We start from the raw sequence: 27,157 nt of genomic DNA, 5'->3' as shown, positions 1-27,157 counted from the left end.
TTCTGTCTTTTGCATGTCGGAGGAAATCTTCAGGCATACTGATGTTCTCCCCATCTCCTGGCTGTAGGTGTTTGGGTCATTTACCAGACCAGGTGATGTGTTAGCAGAGCGAAGAATGACACAACACTGATAGGAACAGAATTCAGAGCTGTCGTTAAGCAAAGACGACTTTTTTTCCTGACTTACTGGTGTAGTAATTCCATTTGCAGCTGGCTCCTCCCGCCCATATTTCTTCAGCATCCCCATTAAATGGGCAAATGAAGCAATGCAATGTGCCTCAAGGAAACTGGGCGCATAGTGCTACTAAATGTATGTATGGATATGGAAAGTTTTTTTTGGCAGGTTTTTGAATGTACCAATTTCCTCTGTCCTTTAGCTTTATGACTCTGCAGGGTTAAACTGGTCAGAAGATGTCATTTGAAGGATGCTGGGAAGTGGCCATTAAACAGAATACTTCTTATTCATGTTGCACAGTTCAACTACTGTCCTCCTTTCTTACAGGAAGGACTTGAATTGCAGAATGTAGCTTAGCACAGTTAGGTATTTTTTTCCAGTTCGTGTGAGCCAGATGGAAGAGTGACTGTAGGAGGAGTTCTGAGCTCTTCTTTTCTGGCTATTTTTATTGAACAAAACAGCTGACTTGTTGTCATTTTTTTTAGAAGAATTGTTTAAGTCTGCTAATGGAGACACTCTACACAGTACCGCAAGTGATAACGATTGTGAATTTCACAGTTCCCTAGAATATGAGAACACATGTCCTGCTTGATTCAGGCAAGGGCTAGATTTGAAGAGTAAAATTACTTCACAGCTACAGGGTGTGATTTCAATATATTATCCAAGACTTCATGTGATAAGGTCAGATCTTGGATTTGAACTGCTCCTCCTGGAGTAAGTTTTATTCCAACATAGCTCTATAAAAGATTCTGCTAACAAAACTGTGTCTCTGTGATAAGAGACCTCTGCACATGCAATGAATATGAAGATATCTTTTTTTATATCCTTGGAATATCATTATAGTATCATTCATGTCAACTTCAAAACATAGATGCAGTCAAGCTCAAAAATGCACCAGAGAGAGACTTGTGATTGAAACCTTTTTAAAAGCAGATCAGTTTCAGAGCCATGATGGGGCCATCTTACCTCACTGGTGTGACTGATGCACAGCTGAGACAGATCTTTCTAAATGGCTTTTCAGTCTTTGGCTCTTCTCTGATTGCCAGGAAAGGACTGCAGAAGTTTCAGTGTGCAGGGTTTGTGATGAGGTGGCTGTTTGCCTTAGGAAGAAGACTGAGTCCCACCAAGCTCATTTGTGACTAAAGGTTTTGATGTGCTTTTCTGTTTGGCCACAGATTTTTGAGGTAGAATGTTTACAGTAGGTACAGATGACTTAAAGCCTAGCATTTTGGTACAAGATCTCTGAGTAGAAGGATGGTATTTCTTTGTTTATGACAGTTTAAAAGATGGGCTGAGGAGGTTTCATGCTTGCAGACCCACATGCAGTGAATTGGGCAGCTATGTTCAGTTCTTGCTGACCTGTTTCAAGTCCTTCCCTGACCAGACAGTGTCACAGCACTCTTTACAGACAAGGATTGTTCTACCTCTGTAGGAGAGTCTGAAAGTTGTGTTGGATCATTTACAAGACCATTTATTTCATGCCATGGTGGTAATTTCTCCAGGGAGCTGCCTGAAAGTGCCAGACACCTTTCAGTGTAGAACAGTGCAAGGAGCAAAATTGCTTTGGTTTGTTTGCAGAGCTGGCCAGCCCCTGAAGAAAGATGCTTTTCTAACAGTGGCCTCCTGCCATCTACTAATAGTTCAGCTATCTGTTGTCACAAGAAAAGCATCTGTGTGATTTACCAGTTTATATAACATAATAAGTCCTTAAATAAACCTCCGTCAAGTTGGCTCTGGGAACTCAAGCAAGCGCGCTTGTGCCAGCTCCATCAGGAGACTGTCATTAGTCTTCTTTGGAAAGGCTGGAATGCCAAGGTGTCGAGACACAGTAAGGCTGCAGTGAAAAATGAAAGCTGGGGCTGGTGTGTGGTCGTAGCTTCCGACTTTGTTTTGTTCCTGTCTGATTTTTTAACACTTTGATGGTTGTTACGTTTTTTCTGCACTGAAGCATGGTTAGTTTTCAATGTCTGTTTAACAAGAGCTGGTAATAGCTCTTGTTTCTCTCCTTCCAAGCCCTTGACAGCTTCATTTGTGTCTTTCAAAGGAGTTTGGTGTGAAGGATTTGGGTTCATCAGCCACAGTCCTGGGCCTTAAATCCCATTTCCTATAAACCCTAGCTTTGTATTTTTCTTCAAGAAAAAAGTATTTTAAATCTTTCTCTAATATTTTCTTTTTCTGTTTATCTTTCTCTAAGTATTTTTAATCTTCCCCCTGCCAAACTCTTAAACTCAAAATCCTACTGGGGACTCAGGCATTTCAAATGATACACTCCAAATGTACTCTTAAGATTCTCTCACTAGCCTCCCCACAGGGTGAGGAAAACCATAATGATAGAGATTATGGTTGCTCAGCTTCCCTTGTGTTAAGGAAGTTCTGAAATGTTTTAGCACGTGTGATGCTTTTCTCCAGCTCCTCTTCATAGTGGATTGCATTGGATAGAGGTCTGGTGAAGATATCTCCTAAAAGTTTAGGTCTAAGTGCTTACTGAAATGTATTCAAACCATTATTTTTCCTCCCACGCTTGTTTTTCTGTCATGAGGAATCTCATTTACAAAATCTTCTCGCATGAAATGTCATCCCTTAGATGGTTGCTGTTTAGTACAGCTCCATGAATCCCTAGTTGATTTGTGGGTGCCAGTGGCATATGTAGTATCTTTTCCAGTCTTGATGAGATTTTGGGAGGCTGAATGAGATGTGGGGGAGTAACGGAGACCAAATTAAGTCTCTTTATAATTTGAATCCAACACAGAGAGGTTAAAATGGCAAATCTGACTGTAATAAGTTTAGATGAAGCAAATTCACCTAGCTTTTAACCTGGCAAGTCCTGAAATTCTCTCTTCTTCCTTGTCAACATCTATCTCTGTTTAGTCCTGCTTCTTTTTTGTCCTTTTCTATTCTAGAAAAAAAACTGAAGAACTGAGACTTTCTGGGTGTACATGATCAGTTCTGTGTCTCCAGGCAGTGTCCCCATTTATCTCCTCCTACCACTTTTGATGGTGCTGATGCATCACAGGGTGTCTGCTCCTTTTTGTTAGTCTCTTGTGAAAATAAGAGGTTCAGTTTTAATCCAGTTGCTGAAGTCTGACACCATAGAGTGAGGCAGTACTATTTTATGTGCTAAATCTTAGGTCTATTAAATTGGACCGTAGTATATAGAGCTGATTCACATAATTGCTTGTAATCTTGCAGTAGTAATCAATGCTGCTATCTGTGTTGTCATCATGTAGACTGCACAGCAGTTTTAAAAAAAAAAACAACCAAACCTCAACACCCATGACAGGTGAGTCATTCATCACTGCTTTTTCCCAGCCTAAAGTCTCGAGGCACAGGATACGTTTCACTTCTCTTCTGTTTTTCTTTCTAGGACAGATTTCTGCGTACACAAAGACGAGCCTTGTGACACTGTGGGTAAGTCAAAGAAGTAGGAGAGAGTATTTTGATAGCCAGCTCTATGCTAAGAGGAGCTTTCTGGGCAATCTTTCATACTCTGGTTTGCTGTGATGTTGCTTTTACTATTCTGTATAACTCTGTAATGCAAATATGGTTTAGTTGAGGAGGGTATGAACTACAAATAAGCCATTAAATATTAACCCCTTCTAGGCACTGGTGGTCTCTGAGTTCAGGAAGTAATCTTAAGTATTTCTAGTGCTTTGGATCGGATGTAGAATTAGACAAATGGAGGTTAAGAAACTCTTTTTGTGGGTCTGTGTAATGCTATTTTCAGTGCTCTCTCACCTAAAAACAAGAATTTGCTAAGTAATGAATGTATTTCCCATTGTAAGAATCTGTGTAACGCTCCTAGATCAAACTGGCACTCAGACACCAGAGAAGAATACCTCATTGTAGGAAAGCCAAGTTAAATCTTCTTTTCTACCTCCTACTCCTCCTACTTCCTAACCACCTTTAATCTTATCCAAACCCTGGATACACAGGGTCCTTACATCCCACACATTAAATACTTTGTTTATTTATTTATTTAACTGAGGTAGCAGTAACTTTCACTGTATCTATTCTCCTGGTATTATTTTTTTTTTAATCACCACAGCAGCAGCAGTGTTTGGAGGCATAGCTCAACATCCTCTCTATGATGATTGCATGATTTTTTTAGACTTGCCTCAATTTCAAGTGGCCCCTTACCCTACATTCTATGTAAACTTGGAATGGATCTTGATTTTCTGCTGATCTTACACCCCAGTGTTCACTGCAGTATCAGAGAGATGCTTGCGGACCTAGGGGTTGCTGTGCCGGCAATAGCAGGTGATGAAAAGCATAGGGAAAAGTGCCTTCAGCAGGAGCTATCTACAGAAGTCTCATGTCAGAATGCAGGCTCTTCCCTCTCTGTGTTGTGAAGACTGATCAGGTGAAAGGAGGATGTACACAGCTGAAAAATACACACATTTTCTTTTCAAGCATGAGCAAGGACTGGCCTCTACATCCAAATTTTCTTTCCAGTTGAAATCCCTCACAATGCATTTATTCTGTGTCCAATGGAAAACATGCTTCCACACATGAAGGTTTTTATACTGTGTATCTGCATCTGGAGATGGCTGTGGTAAGATACAATAAAGAAGTAAAACAAACAAAAATCCAAAACCAAAACTGAACAAAAAGAGAAGCTGATGGAAGACACATGCTGACTAAGGTCAGACCTCTTTCCATTTTTAAAGATAGTATTGCTGAATATATCTATTCAGGGAATTATATTACCATAGACAGCATGACTAAGGAAATATTTTAATGACTTCTTTTCTGTTCTTACAATACCCAAGTACTTTCTTGTGCTTGTACTGTGACTTGCTGCTGGCTGTGGCTGCACTGGAGAAAGTGGAAGATCAGAGCAATAAAGACTAAAATAATTTGTTACTCTTTCCAGCATAGTTTTTCCAAGACATTTAGAAGGTGGCTGTTCCTGGGACAAAACCAGTCTGGCCACTATGCTTTCTTCAATCCTACTTTTCCTTCCTTCTCCACTGACAGTTTCATTATGTGGCAGCAAAGCACTAGCATCTTCGCTTACACATTTTCTATTCCCCACTGTTCCTATTGTCTGAATTCAGAGGCAGTGTGCCTTATCCCTGAGTACAGATGAAATCCTCCATCATATGATATGATCTTTTCTTAAATACTGTTGAAATAAGCAAATATTTTGATAACATCAGTTTTCAAGCATTGTTGCCTGTACCCATATTGGTGAGTTACTGCAGTCGTTTCAGATCATCTACAATTTAGGCCCTTGTCTTTGTGTTGTGTATACTGGCAGCATATTTTGAAAGTTTTCTTCAAAACCATAAACCGAGGAACTATTCTGGTAGGGCTGCAATGTGAATGAAGTCTGCCCAAGTTATACTGCACTCTGATATCTCATCTGTCCCTGCCTTGAGAAATACTTCTTATGCTTAGTGGCTGGAGGTAGAGCCTGAAGAAGATAACTGATTCCTCTGGTCATCAGCTTGTTAAGGAGTAATGCAATGGTGCAATATGAAGTCCAAACACTGGATTTTGATGGATACCTATCCATAAAACAGATATTTCATGTTTCTGAGTCCTTATGTGTGTTCTAAGCCCACAGGATAGTATCTGATAATTAGGGACAATGTGTCTGACACCCGGAATATATCATATACTTGTGATTTATATAGTGATCATCGTCTCTCCTTTAGTGGATGAATATAGCACTGTATTAGCTTCATTCCCCTTTCTCTGCCAAAGATATTGTATTGCTGATATAAATATGTGATTTTTCTTTAGTGATGAAAATTAGCCCATATGTAATCCATTCATATTACAGATGTTAGACCAGAAGGGAATTTGGCCTTGTTGTGTCATTTGCGTATGTGTCACAGCAGAGGAAGAATAAATTAAGGAATGTACTGCCGTGGCGTACAACTGGTTTGAGAAAATGGTTGGTGTTGGTAGTACTAAATTTTAGCTGTGTGAAAGATTTTCCAGCCTTCCTCCTTCGTCAGAATAGGGAAAAATAAGTGTCAGTTGTAAAGAAGTAGGTTTTTTAACAGCCACCATTCCGTGCCCTGTATATATACATGGGTTATATAAGTAGCAATGTAGCACGGTATTTACTTGGGCTTAATATGAGTGCAACATTCAAAGTAGGCTGATGCCCACTGGTATACCATGCTGGCTTTTGAATTAGGTTGATGATTCGGCCCTCTCTGTTGTTGCCAGATTCCTGTTCCTCACTCCAGCTCCCAGAGCGCCCACTCCAAATCAGTAAGATCGTTCGCAGAAGGAAGAAGCTGTTCCAAAGAGTGACATCGCATTTGGTCTTGACGGTGGTGCTGAGGTTATAGCACTCCCCCAAGTTCTTTAGAACAGCAACTTGCTCTCATTTCTTATGCTTTGCTATTGTATATGAAGAACATGGCCTCAGCAGAGGCATGTGTTTTTATACCTGCTTATGGATGAAGCTGGCCATTGCAATGTGGTGCACTGCCATCCTGTAAAGGAAAAAACATCTTTCTGTTGAGCAGGCACTCTCCTAAACTAGGAGGCTGAGGCTACTGCTCTATATAAGGCAGAGAATCTGGACTCTAGACTCCTGATTTCTATTCCCAGCTCTGGCATTGACTCATTGTGTGACATTTGGCAAGTCACATTCTGAATGCTTCTGTCTACCTCTATGAAATAAGGATTTTGAGTGCAAAGCTACAGGAGATTGCATGGCTTAAGAAGTTCTCGTATAACACAGCGTGATGTCCTTGAGTATATGATGCAATACCAGTCCAGAATCAAATGTTGCTTAGTCACGTTTAAGAGACTATAAAGAATCTATTAGATTATGCGTATTGGAATAATAGGACTCAGAGCACTGTAAGTAATGGGTTTTTTAGTAACAGTGCCTTGATTTTCTTTAAATTGTGAGAAATATGGAAGTAAAACTTTCACTAGTGGAAGTACTGAGGCCCAGCTGTTGTTCGGAAGTGGGATTATGAAGTTTAAATGGCTTATAAGAGGTGATCATTTGTGCTCAAAAAGATTCATATTGAAAAACCTGTCTGGAATCTTTGCCTGCCATGCAGACACAGAGAGAAAACAGCAGCAGGAGGTTTGTATTTGTATTCTGGCAGGGGCCCCTCACTGAAACCGGTTGCTCTGGGGACTTCGTTCAAATTTTCTTGGCCCAGCTGCCAAGGTAGTGTGGAAGGTTACATAATGGCTGAAACAAGCTAAAAAATGGTGAAAATATGTAGGTATGTCTTTGTGGGGTGATACCCCACTGGCTGTGTCAAGAAACAGAACCACATTTGTTTAAGAAATAGATTGCTAATGCTCATTGCCTGACTTGCTTTGTGTAAGTTAGCCCTAAGAATGAATGAATTCAAAAGGAGGCGGACAGAAGGAAAACAACATGCCTGTGTGCATTTGCAACAATTGTGTTTCAACTGCCCCAGGTGCAGGACCTCTGATAAAACTGTAATTTGAGCAGGGAAGGTTTGCTTTGTGCCACACAGCCTTGTCACACACCCGTCAAAAAGTTTGCAGTCTGCTGCTGCTTCAGACTCATCTCTCGTGATGTGACTCTAACCAGATCTGCCGTTTCCTGCAGAAAAATCTTTGTTCCAATTGAACTGCCTCTAAGCCAGCCAAATTGAGAGTTTAATGTCTAGCTATTAATATCAGGCTGCAGCTTGGAGCCTTGCACGTTGTCAGAATCCAACCTTTCTGTGACATAAGCAGATTGAGAATGCCCCTTTCGTTCAATATTTCCACTGCTAGTGCCAAATAAGCAGCTTTACGGTTAGTTAGGAATGATCCTGCATATTTCAAGGCAAAGCTTGGCCTTGATTTCTCAGTGTACATGTTACCCCAGATCCAAGCTGAAGCTTCCCTGTATTCAGCTAATAATAAAAGTGGGGGCAGTGTGGAATTGGGAAATGGAAAATGAGAATGTGTCTTAAATATCCTTAAATTGCCCTGGTTAAAAATGTCTTTACCTCTGCTGCAGTCACATGTGCTTTTCTGTGGCTTGATGTCGGGGAAAAGAAAGCAGAGTGAAGTGTATATACTGCAGATGGGCAGGTTTAGTTGAAGGAATAGCTGCCTGGAGAAAACTGAATATCAGAGCGGAGATGATTGAGAAACATACTTTTCCAGACTGTTTCCACAAGTGAATCAATGTTTTGTGAAAAACATTCCCATCTCCTGGCTGGCTTTAATTAAAGGCCTTAAAGATAACTTACTGAGAGTCCTGAAGATTATAAATCCTTCCATAATCTGTAATCTTTTTCTTGAGTCTTCCAAACACTGATATGTGGCTGGGGAAACTGGGTTTTGGTTTTGCCACTGCACTGCTGGGTGACTGCACAGATGACAGCCTTCTGCTGTACCAGTGCATTCATATCTTAGTCCTTTCTTTCTTTCAAAAGTGTGTAGAGAGCTATGGGTGAAAAGTGCTATCTTAAGAGAGCTTCTTATTATGGTGCTGTTAGCCAGTTTCCCTCCCTTTGAAGGTACGCTGCTTTCTTCTTATGAATTTATTACAGTAAAGTGTTTCAAAATATGCACAGGTTTTGCAAACAAGACATTTGGTCTGTGTTGCCAAGTAGTTTTCAGCAGTTTTTTATTCCATGTAAAACACCTGAATAAAGGATTGCACATTTTTACCTTTTCCTTGGCCATTTGCTTGCACAATCAGGTGGCCTTCTGTCCACAGCAAGTAACAGGTCAGTTCTCCCTGTACTGTTCATTTAAATCTTCTTCCATATGCAATAATGGTTCCAGTCTCATAGCAGTGTCACAACAGAGAATTAATCCCCAAGGAAAGGGAAAAGACTAGCTGGTTTGCTGTGAGTGGAAAAGAAAAGGAATTCTCACATTAAAAACATTTTCCATAGTGGTTCGTGTTGAATGTTTCTGTATATTCCAGGGCGGGTTTTTATTTGATGCCAGAATAAATAGAAATACCTGCTGCTTAAAACAATTCATTAGAGAAGCAGTGCCTGGCGTTAGCAAAAGCCTTGCTGGGACTGTCCTTTGGACCAAAATTGAACACACTTTAAGGCATAAAAATGAACATACTGTAGGTTAAAACGTCCCTTAAAGAAACACTATCAAGTTGATTTGGTGTTTGTGAAAGAAGGGGAGCTCTCAGCACTGCGAATTCTTATGTCACTTGTGGCTGTGTAGGCAATGGAGAGTGAGGCTGCTGGCTTTATGAAACCAACAGGAGCTGTGGTACAGTGCAGTGGAAGACTTTTTCCCTTGCCTTTTGGTTGCTAGGGAATAAATGCTTGGCTGCACAACCCAGACAGTGCAGAACTGTGCTATTGGGCATATTCATCACTACCATCTCTCAGGCCCCACCCTACCCACAACGGCCTTCCAATTTCTTTTCACCAGCTAGCAATCTCTCCTTTTCCAAATTCCCACTAAAAATTTGTGTGCCAAGTGAGTGTAATATAAGATTGCATAAATTTTAATAGAAGCACTGGGATGAGCACAGCCACTCAAGTAATCAGGAATTGCTGCTGCCGTAACCCTTGCTCTTCCTCACTTGGGTGTCCTGTGTGGGCTTTTCCTTCTTTCTTGTTTCAGGGACATGGCTTCAGATGGGCTGCTTCACATGCGCACAGCTGTTTGCAGACTCACAGCTAAAAACTAGAGGAAAATCCTTCTTACACTGGAGTCAGTGAGAGTTGTGTTAGTGATTTCCTTAGAGTCAGGATCCTAGTCATGTTCTTATATGTTGTATGAGACATGCAACCCTCCTTTGAACCTCTGTCAAAAAACTGGCTGAGGCTTTTTCTAGAGAGACAACTTGGTTTGGGGTGCTCGAAACACCTTTGGAAAGCCTGATATTCTGAAGATGGTCCTTTGTACCTTCTAAAAATCAGTTGACATATCTATTAAGATGTCTATTTGAGCATTCAAAATCGCTGACATATTGTTTCTCTGCAAGACTTTTAAATAGTTTGTGAGAGCCAGAAAATGAAACCCAGTAGAAATCACAGTGAAGCTGACCAGTCTGCTTTTGGAAAGGCAAGTAAAACAAAATGCAAAGGCCATATATACACAATCTATTCCCTCTGTCCAGTCTGTAAAAAATAAAAAAGCTAGGCACGCCAGTTTTAACAGACTACTTATTTATTATTAAATACATCAACTTTCTCATTGATTTAGATGAAAACTTAAAATGTCTGCAGTGTAGTTGGTTGAGTAAAGTGCCAGTATTATTTTATAGAGGCTTATTTTCTGTTTCAATTGTTACAGTAAGTAAAGTATTTGCATTTCATTTGCCTTTGGGTTTGTTTTGCAGCTCAGTAGTCATGTTTAGGTTTGTCTTTATTCATTCCATATACTAAGGGCAGTGGTGGATTCTTGGTCTCCGTAGCTGAGAAATTACTGTCTTTCTGGAAAAGATGCAGTAGCCAAACACAAGATACTGTCCTTAGTTTGGAGTTTATATAGTCCCATTGCAAGGTCTTTTTGTAGAAAAGAGGTGATTGATCAGTCTCTTCTGTTCTTGAAATGTATTAGTTTGTGAGTGCTGTCAACAGAATTTCTAGTTATCTCCACTTTTTTCTTCATCTTCTCAGCTGTTTTGTGTCTTGGGGCAAGAATGAAAATGAAAGCATTTAGTGGAGGGAGGGTTAGCGACAGATTTTCTGTATGTTTGTCTTTGTTCCCTCTTCCGTGTGTTTCCAGTCCCCAGCTCTGAAGTATCACAGACCCTCATTTGCTCTCATGATTAACCTCTTTCCCTTGCCTTTTTGCCAAGGGTCTATTTCTCTTTGGTGGTAGTTCAGAGCTCTTAGAAGCTCTTGCTCAATTTTGTTCCTTCATCTTCTCTTTGTTCAGCTGGGCCTGGACACCAAGAGGCTGCTCTCCCCAGAGAGGCCTGGATGGTCTGTCTTCTGTCATGCTAACCGCATGGCTTGCCCACTGAGGTCATGGAATTTCACTACGTTTACTACACTTTGTTCTTTGCAAACCTCCAGCAGTTCTTTATTAGTTCTCCTCCATACATCATTCTCCTTTTGTAGCCCTGAAATGTGTTTCAAGCACTTTTATTTTCCAATTATTTATCTGTCTGTCTTCTTAGTAAGCACCCATTCCATGAGATAAAACAATAGGCTTCACAATGGTGGTGTCTATTTGCTAGCTGTTGTATGTTTGTTGTATGAAGCCAACTTATTCTCAGTAATCTGGAGCTAAACACTGTCAGCAGGGAGGGATAGCACACTTCCTGCTCTGTACCTGGGCCTGCATTTCCTCCACCATCAAACTGCTGTTGGTAGTTAATGCTCATAGATATTTAAGCTAGCTTGCTGAAATATGTACATAGTCTGTCAGCTGTAAGACAGCGTGCCCAAAATCTTCTCACCAGCTTACCACCCTGCTTTTGTTTGTTAGTGTATCTTTGCTGATCTTAAATCTTGCTTTTCCTCTTGCTCACTCAAACCCTCCAGTCAGACTTTACGATAGAGCATTTGTCTTCCTTATTATGGCTTACCCCAAAGTTGGTGCAGGACATTTAAGCCTGGCTTGCAAACTTTACCTTCTTCCATGGTTCATGGTAATGTGTTTTGGTAAATACAAGAGAACAACTGTCTGAAATACTGTGGAAATGAACCATGGTGTTCCTTTACCAGGCAATATATTTCTGAGTAGATAACCTTCAGGCCATCACATCTTGTCGTTGTACAAGGTGGGTGCTGATTACTATTTGAATGAAAGATATCTTCAGAAAACTCACTGGCTACAAGAATTGTGTTATGGTACTTTCCCATCAGGCATTTAGGACTCTGAACCAAATCCTAGTCTAATGTCAGGTCGGTGTGTAACTAAGCTCCTTTCTGTTGCCTTTATTAAAAGGAGTATGTCATGAGGGAATATATTTGCCATGACTTTGTCGATAGTTATTCTGATACTCTGACTTTTTCCTTTCATTTCAGTTCCATGTCATAACTCACTTTATGTGCTAAATTATTGTGCAGTTTGACTGGTACGGGTGCAAACATGTACTGCATTCCACTCCAGGGCCATTTATGTCTCTGTGAAATTATATAGACATGTACACAAAGCACCTGGGAATTTCAGTCTCCTAGCTTAAAGGGCAGATACCTGCACAAGGTGTTCTCTTCCCCATTTTTTTACCCCTCACCCCCTTCCTATGTCTCGGGCTTTGACGTGCAATCATTGTTGGGAAAAGGACTTGTTATTACTGATTAATGAACAGTTTCTAATGAATTTACATGATAGTGTCTGTCGGAAGCAAATCAGTAAATTTGCCTGCTAGCATGGAGTAAAAAACAATCAGAAATGTGATTTGCTAATGGTTCTTTTTCTCTCGTGCAACAGACAGGTCTTACAGTTTTCTTTTGCCTGAATATACTATGCTAGAACATCTGAATTACAGGTTTATCTCCTAGGCAGTTTTCTGCCTTGATTGTTTTCTAAATTAGAGGTGATTTGTGGGACACTGCCTAAGAACCAAGGCTTTGCTTATGGCTAAATACCATCTAATCATGATTTAAAGAAATCTCTGGTGTTTATCTCTGAATGTGGTCATTGTGTTTGCAAACAGACAAGCTGAAAGCAGAAACCTAATTGATGTCCAGCTAAGCACACCCTGCCAAACAACTGTCAAGAAAAGCTCTGGAACTGCTCCTTGCTACTGTGTGTGTGAAGCTGAGAAGCCTTTGAGGCAGGCATGCACAGAACAATCCCATTGTATTAGGTCTGTGGACAGACCATTTCTTCTGACAGATCATTTTGGGGTATTTCTGCTGTTGTCTCTTGCCTCATCCATGTAAACGGAGACTTGCAGATTTTACATGTTTTCTGCGCTGCTTCACAAGCTTCACACACCAGCTCCATCACTTCCCTTGCTGAGGTTTTGTTTCTCTGGGGGATTCTTGCAAGAATGAACATAAAACAAATAAAATCATCTCTTCTGCTTTCGTAGTGCATCCTGCTTCCTCATTTCTCTTTTATAACATAAGGCTGTAGAAAAAGAATAATGTTTGGTTTCTACAGTGTCAAACCTGCTGTCAGTACGCTGTAAATAACCCATCGCTTGCTATTGTCATCTGTGCTAGAAATGCCAATCCAAGATTCTCTGCAGCAGAAAGCAGGATTTTCTGCTATGACATGCTTCAGACCAGGTGGACAGGGAAAGCATGGGAGTCAAAAGCATTTGCTCATTGTTTCTTATCAAAGAGCAGGGAACAAATTCTGCACATCCTGACTTCCAGTCCACTGTCTTACCCATTAATTCATGGTGTCTCCCTGATAGACCTGTGCCATTAAACAGTACATTGAGGGTTTTTTCAATATTTTCTTTTTTTATTTGTAAAAAATAATTTCTTAAGAGGAGAAGGAAATTAATTTGTAAATAGGGCTTTTCGTCAGTAATGTTAAAAGCTTTTTACCAAAGAGATCAGAACTGTTGTTATCCCCATTGTACTGAGTGAGGAAATGAAGCCTAAAGATGTGAAGGGACATGCCAAAGGACAGAGCTGGCTGGGGGCAAAGCCACAGCTCTTGAATCTCAGTCCAGGCCCCTCAGCTGGAGGTAATGCTACCTCTTCTTAGGACTTCCCAGTGGAAGCTCATCTTCTTTGGGCAGCAGCCAGTTCTTCAGGTCAGTAAAATAATGATTCAAACCTTCAACAGGCCAAAGGTTTGTGTTTCTTCCTTCCATGGCTTGGGTCTTTATTTTTACCTGTTTACACGTTGCAGCCTAGTCACTTTGCTGCAGACTGCAGCCACATATTGTTTAAGAAAGCTGACACGTTTATAATTGAGAAAACACTGAGATTTTTCTTCCCCTCCTGTCAGACATAGATGGCTTTTATCCAGTTGACTGCTTTATGGTGCCTTTATCCTTTGCTGGCTTGAAAACATTTCAGATAGTTTCTATTGTTTTATAGACCCTGTAGCTAAAAAACCAAGCTGTGTAAAAACATCTGTACATAGCTGTGCAATAGACTACAGACGTGTAGAGTAATAAGGCATGATTGCATTCATTGTAGCATTTGCTCCACTGGATAATCAAATAGAAGCATTCCAATTGCACACAGGATATGTAAGAGTAAAGGAAGGAAATGAAGGACAGTTGCCTACTGTACTTTTACATTTCTTTGGTCTTGCAGCTGCCAAGACTAAATGCAATTTGAGAACAAGTTTTAAATAACATAGAGATGAGATTTTACTAGTGATAACCAAGAAAACAGCACTGGGAAGTGTGTATAAAACTTCCCCTGCCCTGGTCCCCAAGAAGGAAGCTTGACCTGCACTGATTTTCATTTGTGGGTTTTTTTTTTCAGCTGTGGTTAACCATCTGGTAACATGACCTAGTATAATACCTAGCCTATTTTGCAGGGGAAGGATTTTGCTACGCCAGCATGTGTTTACCAGCAGGCTGAAAATACAGTAGGAAGTGTGTTCCAGCTATGATCCAGTACAAGCTGACTTCATGGCTTACATGTTAATGGCAAGTGCTGTGGGAAAGGTAATGAAATTTTGTGCTGACCCAAGAATGCGCAGACCGTGGTTTGCCATCACGTGTTAGAGAGAAGCACCTCCCCTTTGCTGACAAAATCAGTGTTCTACAGGGACATTCTACTTCATAGTTAGATTCATGCTGAATTCACAGTTCAGCGAAATTGAAAGGCTAAAGAAAATGACTGCTTCATGATCTGTGGTCACAGCTGTATTTCAGGTTCTAAAAATACAGTCTTATTTTTAGAGGTTCTGTCCCATACTTGAGTAATGGTTACAGGGCATCAAAATAATTGTATTTAATTGTTTCCTGACTCGGAGCTGATCAGCTGAGACTGTTTTGCGCTGTTGTTGTAAATGAAAAAGTGAGTAAATTCAGCCTACTTGGAGGTCTTAACTGGGGCCATTAGAAGTGTTATAAATGCTCTGTTGCCCATAGTGGAAGTGAATTTAAACTTTAAATGCAAATTTATCTGGATACCCTACACCTTGGAAATCATGCCATGTAAATAAAAATCCAACATATTTCAGCAGGCTGTCTTTTTAATCCTTTATATTTGACCATTGGACAAGGATTCTGTATGTCAACACAGAGTCTTGCAGCTTATTAAATGGTAGATCATAAAAAGTGAGTGATCAAGGAGCTGAACTTCCTTCAGTAGCTGTTGCTTTAGAATTGGAGAAGGCATTTAAAGAAGCATCTAGGAAGTTGAGAAAGAGGATGAAGCAGTTACAGAAGACTAAGATGATTTACTATATAACTTTGCATTAACATGTAGGATTGTGAACTGTGGCAGTCCAGGGGGATACAGGATGCATTTGCATTGCAGGAATGGCAAATGTCAGGGCCCTCAGTGCTGCCCCAGCCCTCCTGGGAATTTGGCTGCCTGGGCCAGCTTAGGCTATGGTTCAGGTATCTAGCTTTGAGGACAGCATTTCAAGAAAGCTCTGCTAAGAACCTCTCTGCTCACCTTGCTTGGGTGCAGTGGGACTGCAGCTTTGTCAGTGGGGCCACTGCCTCTACCTGTCTTATCATGCCCACCTTCAGCTCCCCTTCCCTTTTGGAACAGCACCTGGCTTAGCTGCTCCGACAGCAAACTCCAGAGAGGCACGATGCAGAAAACAGGCAGTAATCATGTCAGCCATCCCAGCTCAATTCTTTTACTCCACAGGAGACTGTGTCCAAAGGTAAGATGGTAACTTCATAATTTGCTCAGAATTTATGTCTTTGGGATAATTTTAGTCATCTTTTGGCCTCACCTTAGAACATCTGGCATGGAGATAAGGCTCAGCTAAGGACTGGTCTGCTGAATCAGCAAATTCACATTTCTCTGTTCAGTGTCCAGAAAATCCGGAATAATACTTTTAACCTCATTTCTTGGGAAATTTTAAATGGCTAGAGGTGAGCAAATAGACCTAACAGATAAAAAGAGATAAAAGAAAGCCAGCATGGTTTCTAGGACAGGAAGAAAGATCATGGCTCAGTGACTTGTTGGAATTTTTGAAGACTCTTCCTCCAGAACAGATAAGGAGAAGGGGGAGATGCAATGGGCCTCACATTCCTAGCCTTTTCTGAAAGCTTATGATGGAGTTTCATTGCAGTAGTTAATGCCTGACATTTGTGGTCATGGAGCATGAGAAATAATTGGTTTCAGTGGCCTGAAGTGTAAGGAGGAAAAAGTATTGGTGAAAGGTCCATTATTTTTCTGCCAATTCACAAATTTTTGTCAGATACTGCAGGGAACAAAGATTGCCTCGAGTTTTGTGTCTTTTGAGAAATGAATATGCTGATGAGGTCAAAAATAAGATTTTGCATTTTTTGCACATCCTAGGTATGGAGAACGCATTAATAATCAACAGCACTGGTATACAGTGAAAGATTTAGATTTTGTAGCATCTCTTGGCTTTTCAACTGTCTTGCAGATTGCATGGGTTTCTAGATGGGAAATTACACCAAACTTCATTAACCCTGAGTGAATACAATGTGGCATTTGTGATCAGTGGCTCTGAAAGGCTTAACTTTTAGTGTTCTCTTTCGTCTGAGCAATTATTTGTTTTGAAGGGGTGTAATGATTCTCTGAGTTGGGATAGACTAGAGAGAAAGTGCTGCTATTTCTTTATTTTTGCTTCCTCGTTAGATCAATGCAAAAATATGTGAATATATCTATGTGTGCATGTGTTTGCATTTCTATATCCATTTATTTGAATGTATTTGTCTTTTGATAATGCCCATTCTGGGAAAAAAAAATACTGTGTCTGAATGCATGGCAGAGTACTTTGAATGTTACATTCCTGAATTTGACCAGATGTAGAAAATAGTGGGGTTTTCTTATCAAGTTCTTGCCAATTTAAATAGGAAGGTGACTGTAGAGGATGGTGAAATTTTAGCTTAATTCTCACTGAGTTGTGTGTATATATAGGTAACATATATTATATCTCTCTATATATAGACTATCCTTTGAAACCTTGGAATTTTGTTTGGACGCAGGAGTTCTGCTATATACATTTTTAAATTTCAGGTTCAGAATCCTATAATCTGCAATGTGTTTGTCTGAATTAGTTTGACAAGTCTTTTTACCTTTTAGATCAGCTGATAGAAATATGTTGAACTTATTAAAATTAAAAAAACACAAACAAACCATCCTAGACTCAACTCGTCAAATATCTTTTTCCTTCTGTACTCTTTCAGCATGATTTGTAGAATGTTAAGGATTTCTGTGTTTGCTTAGCTTGCAATTAGCCTTGTATTTCTACTTTAGTAATCGTGAGCAGTCAGCAGGTTGAAGATATTTGTTGGTTTTGTGTAGTTGTGTCATACATTTTTGTGTAGCCATTTTGCTTGATCTGTTTGCATTAAGGGTCTGCCTGACCATAATTAGACTGCTGGGTACACATTAATGTTCTGCTGAGGATCTCCTTGTTGGTTTAATATTGTCATCCATCAAGCTCTAGCAAGTACAATATTTGTGCTGTAGTAGAAAACAGGGTAAACACCGCAGTTATTTATACGAAAACTGGCTATTAAGTGAGGAAACCATGTGTGGATGTTTTTATTTATTGAAAACTTAAACTGGTGCTCTAAAATGAGTCCATCAGTCTACTCATACTTTGTTGAAATGAGAAGTAAAAGATTGAAGTTAGATTTCCATTTAGAATTTATATTTTATATCTCTGTTTAAGAAATCTATAGATTCATGTTTCCTATCTTCTAGGTACTAGGTTTGTCTGGTTTTCTAGCTATGTCTGTTGGTCAGAGAGAAAGTACTACCTCCATCTTGGTCTTGTCTGGGTCCCAGTATGGATGAAATTCCTGTCTACACCTCTGTCGCCCTATGTCTTGACTCCTGATCAGTTCTGGGGAAGTACTGGTGCTCCTTCGAATCCCTTTGACGACCTCTTACAAGTTTCTGTTGACTTGGACTTCAGAAAAGCAGCGCTGCTCGCTGGAGTTGCTCTGTCCTTCCAGGTGGTTTTCCCTGTGGTTCCTGCCTGACCTGTATCTGGACACATACTTAAGCAGCATCTGAAGTAGAGATGCCTTCCTGAACCTGGGCCTCAGATCCTGCATGCAAATATATTGCTTAGGCCTATTGAAGTCCTAAGCTTTGTATTTTTCTTTCAGAGATGTCAGTTGCCTCATGAGAGTCTGATAGCTTAATTATGTTTCAGTTTCATGTCTCTTCCTCCCTGTGGCTCACTTCCTTCTTCCATAATGTTCTCTGATTTGCCCCAGATTTCTTTCTATGTGTTTATGTCTCACTTGGATCTTCGCATTTCCCTTCTCCCTCTGTGGAGCAAAGTGAGGATAAGAGATTCTTGGCACAACCCTCTTGCATGTTTGCATTCTCTGTGATGTCTCTCTGAAACTGAGGAGTGGGGAAGGGTGCGATGCTCTCGGCTGAGAGAGAAGGTCCTGGATTCTGAAAGTATTTAATTGCCCCAGCTCCTGACTGCTGCAGTTTTTGTTGCAATGCAGAGGTGTGTTTGCTGTGGTAGTTATATCCTTGGGATTTTCTCATCTGAATGACAAGATTTAAAAGTGATAACTTTTGACTGAGTATCTCTGAACAATCCTTCTTATCTATTTTTATCTTTATCTGTGTCTCTTGTTGCATTTTCAAACATAGGAAAACTGTAGTCATATTTGTTCAATGAACTGGCATGTTTACAGAGATACAAAATACCCACTCATGCACCAGTGTTTGTGAGCCGCAACATGGTCTAAACACTGAAGTAAATAAAACTTTTTGGCTTTACACTGAAGTAAAAAAGACAAAGGCCAGTCTTCTGGGTACGGGAACTAAGTAAAAGAAGCCAGGAAGTGGCTTAATCCACCTTCTCCAAAGCCAGTGGTAATACCTCTGTTGGTTTCAGTAAGATTTTGGTCAAGCCTGTGGTGATTACAATAGCTAGTGCAATTAGATCGGATGTAATACATATTCAGCTTTGCTGTGAATGCTGTGAAGCTGTTTATGCTATCATTAATCAGGTGGCTTTGTTGGGAAATGCATCTCATTACATGGCAGCTGACAGGAGGCCACCACCACTGGGCACCAAAGCAGGCTTGTGCAAAAATACCCAATCTAAGTAACTGGAAAGTACAGCTGCTACCGTGGCAAATTCTCTCCATAAGCCACTTACTGAGCGGGGTGTGACAGCTGAGAAAACCCCTACAAACCGTGGTGCAGACCCAACATGTAGTTTTCAGTCAGGGACACAGAGATTTGTTTCAGAAATGGAAATGTCATCCAGTCAGGATACAAATATATAGGTGCTTCTGTACTTCCCAGGGGTGTTTTACTCAGAAGCACGTGAGACTAGAAGAGTCAGTTTTCCTGTTGTTGGTCCTTTATCACAAAGACCTAGAGCAATAACATGAACACATGTGCATGAAATGTCCCGCTGGCTTCTGTAGGATACTATGACAGTAAGTTTCTTTAGTGCTGCCTGCAGGTGCAGTCCCCCTCCGAGCCTCACGTGCTGTCATTTCTGAATTCAGACTATAAAGGCCTCAGGACTGGGACTGTGCCTTGACTTGTGTCTGTGAGGCACCATGGACTCTTCTGGCTGCTGTCAATCATCGCAAGGAGCTCAGTGGTATTAATCCAAATTTGTGTTTTCTTTCACAGGAGCTCGAGTTTGAACTCGAGAGATTTCTTTTTATTAAGTGTGAGGAAAGCTCATGCTGGTCTCTTTCTTAGTGAAAATTTCTCTTTAGCTTGTGTTACTTTAAAGGTGGCAATTTATTTTTGAGTAATTTAGAGAAAGAGGTAGTAAAGAAAGTAGATTCATAACATATTAAAAATACCTCCAGGTACGTTACCTCTGAAATGAGCCATTACTTCTCTTCTGTCAGACGGGTGCTGTGACGTGTTTCTGGCTGCACAAAGTACCATGCAGTTTCTTCCCCTCCTGTGGGGTGGAAGTTGAAACAGACAGCTCTGTTTGGGAACCCAGAGGAGGGCCTGTTAGGTTAGCAGTCATTTTAACCTGATTTGGTGAGTGTGTATATGCAATGTGTGTGCTTTGTGCTTATGTCTGTCTGCCCCAATGACAGTCTTTCCCTAACAGCTTTTTAACCCATTGGTAAATTTGAGTCAAATTTGAGAATATGGATCTCAGAGAAATATCAGCCTTTTGGAAATTTTCTGAAAACTAGGAAACTGAGTAGAGGAGAAAGCCTTCTCCCTTTGATGCTACCACTGAGGGAAAGATTGCCTCACTCACATTTACATCAGAAACCCCAAGTGGCAGTGCAACGTGTAGGAAATCAGTTCATTAATTTTGCAGTAAGTTTAGTTTTTCGTCTTTTTCTTCATTGTAATGAACTTCCACCATACTACCATGCTCTGCCAGAATAGAAGTGCTGACTGTGGTACTGGCTGAGGAGAGAAGCAAGCCTATGGCGCTGCCTTGGTCTCCTCTTCCTGCCCACCGATATGGAAGGACCATTTTCACTCCCTGCTCCTGGCAGCAGATGTAGTAGCCAGTGCTGAGGTGTTGGGGACAGGTTTCATTCTCCTGGGTGACACAAGCTCTGCAACCCAAGTTCTGACTCCAACAGAGTAGCTCAACCCTGTTAACATTATCGGGCACAAACCCCAGGTTTGTCGGTTTTGTCAAGTCAGGCAGGCTGTGAGGTTAAATCAGCACTCAGCAAAGAATTAAAACAGAAGGGCTGAACTAAGAATTGCTAAATAAGTTTATCAGTGCGTGTGTTGGCTGGCAGCTTGACAAAGTGAAGCCAGGAGCTTAGACAGCCCTGTAAGTCAGGATGTAGGAGCTGTAATTGAGAAGTATCACAGAAGCAATTTGGAAAAGCATCTGTTCAAAGTTTGATTACTGTGAATCATCCCGTTCTGCTGGCCTGCTCTGCTAGTCGCCTAAGCTGCTCTTATTTTGCCAAGAGAACAGCTTGACACGCATACAGTGCCTAAAAATAAAATACACTTTAAATATTAACATGTTTCAGAAGTATAGATTCATTCAGTTTTTGAGAGTAACAATTGCTTAGTCATTCTTCAAGAACATGGAAAGAGTTTAATTGAGAGCTGTGGAAGAATGCCATTCATCAGCAGCACAGGTGTTCAGCCGTCTCCAAAACTGTCCCGTTCAGCAGACTGTGCTGAAACTCTCCAGACACTGCAACATTGTTCATTATACATTGCTGAATGCTCTTTAATGGTTGCAGGACTGATCCTTGCTCATGAACACACCCCCAACCAACATCACAGCAGGCTGAGATAGGTATGCCTCAGTAAAGCTCTTGAAACTGTTAAAAGAATCTTTTAATTTATTTGAATAGCTTCATGAGTTTCTTAGTGTTTGCAATTACGAAAAACTGGAACTGAATGCTGGACCCTGACTGTTAGCTCTTAAAGCAGATGCTGTTTGGTACAGAGAGTCCAAATATTTTTTCTGATTTATTGCCAAGTCTGACCTTGTCTCTTCATTCTGGAAGGGAGATACTGAGGAATTTGAAGGCTCCAGGATCCCTGCTGCTGAATTCCATGTTCCTCTTTGTTTAGCAATCTCATTAAAAGTTCTGATTTGATCTTTTTCTTCATTCCCCTTTATTCCCTCTGAACTCAGGCCCTCTGTTGAAGCACATGGCTCAGATGAGTTGCAGGGACAAACTGACAGATTCAAAACTGCAAGTCACAGAACTCATCTGAAAAAGCAAGATGAAAATAGCCTCAAAGCTGGTTTTGGAACCCTACACAATTTGTAAAGCTGCAGTTATTGCAGGCAATGCCAGCGATGTTTTTCCATTTCTTGGAAGACTATAACCTTCAGATGGGAACACATCCTGAGAACAGCATAGGTGTTAGCAGATTAATAGAGGCATGTGGCAGATAGGTGAGCGTGCGACATGGTAGCCCTCAAGCACTTTCCTTTCTGATGGCAGAGTTGTTTGGGGTTTGGTTTTTTTTCTTATGGTCAGTTATCTATTTGCTGAAAGATGCAGCTTAGGGGACACTGAAGGAATTATTGAGTTCAGGCCTATTCCACCAAATTGAAAAGGTCAAAGTGAAAATACTGAAATGTTAAAATAATTTTGATTTTTAATAACATCTGAGAAAGTGAAGGGTGAGATTCATGAAGGCTGTTTAGAGAAGGAACAGGTGGAGCATCCTCTTGTTAAGCCACTCAGCTGGTGAGAGATGTGGATTCATTTCTATCCTGTGTGTCTCAGCTTTAGCCATTGAAGTGAAAGACAGTTATTCACACAGCTCCACAAATCCTGAATCCGGTGCTGTTCCCTTGGTATGTTGCCTGTCTTTTGCATATTATCATGCCAATATTTGTATTCATGTGAGAAGGGAAATCCTACTTAATTCTACAACAGTTTGTAGAAAAGATGAGCAGGTTCATCTCTGCAGTGCAGTCTACATCCACATAAAAAAACTAGTCCAAGAGATTAAAATCCAAATGCCTTTGAGCCCCAGGCAGAGGTGACTTTCAAGAGCCAGAATCCAAATCCTGATTTACAGTTTGTTTCACAGTTACTGGTGATGTTTTCTTTGATTTCATAGTCACATGTTTCTGTCGTCTTTCAAAAGCATCAGATCTCTCCTGACTTCTGCTGGTTCTGATTCCTTTTTGGTATGAGATACCCTTGACCAGCCTTGTCCCCTATGCCTGTCTCTTTTCTTTCAATAGCTTATATCCCACTGATTTCCATTGCTTGTTTCTATACCAGTTCCAGCAACGGTCCTTTCCTTATGCGAAGTGTGTTTTTTCCCCACACTAAGGGGCGGGCCTCCCTGCCTGAAAGCTCCTACCTTTCTTCAAGTGAACCCATGATGGCAGAGACATATGACACAAGGCTGTAGATCCATTTTTCTCCAGCAATAAGTACACACAGAAGTTCTCAGAGAGCTCAGCTTCCCTTCTGATCTTATCTCCTGCCCTCCTTGACCACTGCCTCCCACAGAAGTGACTCCCTGCTGCTTTCGAGATCAAAGTCATGTTTCTTCAAGACTTCTGGAAAACTCATCTCCATTTGCTACATTTCTATTCCCATCTTTTCTCATTCCCTAATCTCTTCCCAGCTGTCTTTCTTCCTTGTTCACTAAATTTTGAATTATGCCAGGCTTCTGTATACTTCCTGGCATTGTGTTGACTCATCCAGTCCATCAGTCTTTCGACCCAATTGGAGTCCTCTCTCAGATCCACCTAGCTAGCTCTTCCCCTGCCTTTCCGCTTAACAGGAGTACAGCTGTTCTAATACATCGTTGAGTCATTAAGCCCATGTATTTCCATGTGTGCACATGGAGACTTTCAGCACTCTGTAATGATGTCTATAAATAGATGGTGAATTAGCTGCCAGGGTTTGGGAATCTATGTTTGGGAATGGTGGTTTAATTTGGACTAAATATCCAAAACTTCATATTTAACTAGAGAAACTGTAATGCAGAAAGGAACTGTGGTTTTGCCCATTTGAAATCTGCATTCAGCAGCAGCCCAGCCTCCTGTTGCTGGGGAGTGGGCTGGAGAAGCTCTCAGGAATGTAGCTGTTAGCATATCAAAGTAGAGTAAACATGTAGATGATACTCCAACTCCTCTGCTCCAGTTAATTAAGCCACTCCTCCTGTCACATTAGATGGAGAGGTTTTGTTAATGTGCTGTCATCTAGGGAAGCAGTGGTTTGCTGAAGGGGAGGGGCCATGTTAATGGCACAGAGGATGTCATGCTGAACAAAGAGTGGATGTCAAATAAACAGGGTATTTCTTTTTATCTCCTCCTTTGATGACTCTTAGATCCCAGTGCTTTATTGTAAAAACTTAGAAAATTAGGGCTAGAAAGAACTTCAGGTGGCCTTTTAATGCATTGCCTTGCTCCAAGGCAAGATCAGCAGTACCAGTGTCACTCTTGATGGGTATCTGCTCTATGAGGCTAACCAGCATGCTTGTTTCCAGCTATCTTTGAATTACTGTGAACGCCATACCTCTGCACAGGTATGGTCAATGGGGGGAATATTTATACATGTGATCACAAATCCTTGTTGAATAACATTGGAAAGGAATGTGGTTTTCAAAGATTCCCATGCCAAACCTCTGAGGGTTCCAAAGGTTATCTGCTCTTTGCTGGCATAATGCAGTATTAATAGCCTGTCTGGCACATTTTTATAGACCTTGGTTAAAGCCTTCTGTAGACCAAAAATGTGTCAGAACATCTGTAAGCTTTTTTCATCTCAATGCATTTGGTATCTGAAGTGACCTTTTACTAGCTTGAGTGAGGACAATTATCCCTAAAGTCATGAGAGGACTCGATCTCTAGGGCTTTTCAACTGGCTGGGCAGCTGCTTGTATGTTGGGAGAGGCTCTGCTTAAATCAGTGAGTTAGCACAGTGTAAATCCAATGCAAGTAGCATTAGAATAAGGTTCTTTGACATCTTGGGGAATGTCTATGTGTAGGCAGGTTGGTAAAGGAGCAGATGAATGATTCATCCATTAAACTTAGAAAAACACAGGAGGGTTCCAGGGAAACATAAAAGCCCCACAGAAAGACTGAAAGCCAAAGCTGAGAACTGGCCATGCTGGGGAAGGGAAGGGATTCCACATGTTCTGTTAATTGCTGTCCTGCAGGGTAATTAAACAAAGAGAAAAAGAAGATAGCAAAAGTGCTTCTTAAAGCTCTAATGATTTGCAGAGTCTTGCCTTCTTTGTAGGTTTACAGACATGAAAATGTCTAGCCTCCCAAAGGACTTTTTATCAGAAAGGTATAGAGTAGGGCAATTTGCATAGACAAACCCTTGGTTAGATGTCAGTTAATCTGTTTGCAAAGGGGGGCAGTGCATTCCTGCACAGAGTTCACTGGGGGCTGAAAGAGTCAACTGAGAAGTTCTGCTGAGTTTCGGAGGTGTCTAAGACTTTGGTGTATCTGCATGAATCCCAGTCAGTTCACAAAGATTAAGGCATATGGTTGAATCTGGCTCTCACAATTAAGAGTCCTGGTCTTGTGAAACATTACACTAGGGCAAGTTACTAGGCAAGTTACTTGGGTGTCATAGTAATATTTCAGTACCAAGTGTTCCCAGTAGTCAGAAAAGTATGCCCTAGAAAAGATACTGTGTATTTCATTCACTTGTGCTATTAGGACCTCATGTTCTGAGGACTATTACACTATCAGCTCTAGAAACATCACAGCTAGTATTGTGAATATTAGGGAGAGATTTTATTTGTTAGTCTTTCAGGGTGTGTGTAATGAAATGAAAAATGAGATTCAGAAAGTAACTATGCTTTGTGTTTCAGCTATTTATTTTTATTGCTGGGCTTTTGGGATTCTGACAGCAGTTGTGTATACTGGAAGTGGCAGTGTTTTCAGAGTTACAAGGAAGAAGAGATTTTATTGGGCACTACAGGACAACAATCAGTCCCACAGGGGAGGTGTCCAGCCACAGAGTACACTGAGTTCTGGGAAAGCATGCTGCATCTCTGCAGGTCATGCTGGATTGGAGGCAAGAAACAGGTTTTATAGAGGTCATGTTGAATTTTAGGATAAGGTAGATTCTCCAGAGAAGAAGATTCTGCAATGATGGGCACATTTGTAACAAGCTGGCTATGTACAGGATGTCAGGGTCTGTTGTGTACTCTCAGAAGTAGTGGTGACTTCGTGTGTGATCTTACCAGTTATTTGAATGTTTTGTCTTAATTAGCTTTTCTGTAAAGCTGGTGTAGTACTTCCCAGTTTCTCAGTGAGGCAGGGAGGAAGATATATTGGGACTTCAATACCAATTTGAAAACCTTGTATAAAACCAAATGTGTGCTGTAGAGTCAGAGGAGTGAATCTCATGTGCCCTTAGCTAGAGGTTTTTTGGGACTCCCAGGAATCCTGATCATTATCTGCCTGCAGAAATGGCATGGGCTTACCAATGCTCAAAAAAAATCAGTGCTGGAAACTACTTCCACTACTTTCCTCCACCGGCTAAAAGTAGGGGTCATATATGCACAATACACCTACCTGTGTGGTATTTTACCTTAAATCCTGCAGAATTACAAACTACTTTTGAGAACTTTGACTATTCCCTTGTTATCTGAGTGCCTATCCAATCCTGTGTAGAGGGTTGTATTTGAACCAGTCCTATGTTGCCTTGTTTTCTCAATGCAGTTCAACCAACGCCCACCTTGGAGGGAATTTAAGCCCTTGGCAGGGAGCTGATGTTCTGCCACTCAACAAGGTCAAGTAAATTGTGAACTGATTTCTTTCCTGAACTCATTTTTGTCTCTTATATGGCACTAAGAGAATGAGACAGACAGTGGGTTATATCCTCTGTCCTTTGATTAAGCACAAACAGAGGAAAAATGGTGTTCTCATTATCAGTGTAGATTTATTTCTCAGGCACATAGAAATTGAGTTTATTTCATATCTCACATTCCCTTTAAGGGTAAAGGCATACTTATGGGGAGGCCTATTTGAAGTAGGCTATGGCTGACTTCTTGCAGTGCCTGGGAGCCTGTTCCATCAGAGGCTCCATGGCATCAGAGTTCCCTATATATAAATACTTCATTTCATAATATTATGACTTACACTGGGTACAGCACTTGGCATGATTGCTAACTTGTTTTCGTATCTGACTGTAACTGTGTTGTGCATTGGAAGGTTGTACTATATAATCCCTGTACTTGTGATTCATAAATGTATTGTTTCCAGCGTGTTTTTCATTAAATACAGTGACAATGAGAATTATTGCTCAGAAAAACAGTTTCTGTACGGGAATATCAGACTCTAATGGAAACCAGGTTGTTACTGCAAGATTAACAGAAATTGGCATCTAGATGACTATCCAGCATTAAGCCAAATTAATCTGTGCCACTAAAATTGCATGTCTGGCTTTGAAATAGCACATTCTCATAAAATGAAGGAACAGCTCACCCTGTTAGCTTCTTCTGGATGATCCCAGTAAACCAAACTTGGAACTGGAGGCTCAGTAGGACAGTGATGATAACAAACTTAGCCTCTCTGAGTTGTACATGTTGGAGAGGGTTCTTCCGTGGATACTGTTGTTTTTCACCTG

General features: G+C 40.8%; 1 protein-coding gene across 4 annotated transcripts in view; it reads left to right on the top strand.

The window, feature by feature from the left end:
- The window catches only part of ADAMTS17 (ADAM metallopeptidase with thrombospondin type 1 motif 17), a 207,042-nt gene that overhangs the window by 56,479 nt on the left and 123,406 nt on the right, over positions 1 to 27,157 (top strand). For all 4 annotated transcript variants that reach the window (XM_080397204.1, XM_080397203.1, XM_080397205.1 and 1 more), the window contains one exon: positions 3,539 to 3,582. In XM_080397204.1, coding sequence (XP_080253330.1) covers positions 3,539 to 3,582 — 44 coding nt within the window. The remainder of the gene's footprint in view (positions 1 to 3,538; positions 3,583 to 27,157) is intronic.

Source organism: Falco punctatus (genome assembly GCF_963210335.1).
Source record: "Falco punctatus genome assembly, chromosome: 7".
Classification (NCBI taxonomy): Eukaryota; Metazoa; Chordata; class Aves; order Falconiformes; family Falconidae; genus Falco; species Falco punctatus.
The sequence above is the reverse complement of the archived record's forward strand: the minus strand, read 5'-3'. Positions and strand labels throughout refer to the sequence as shown.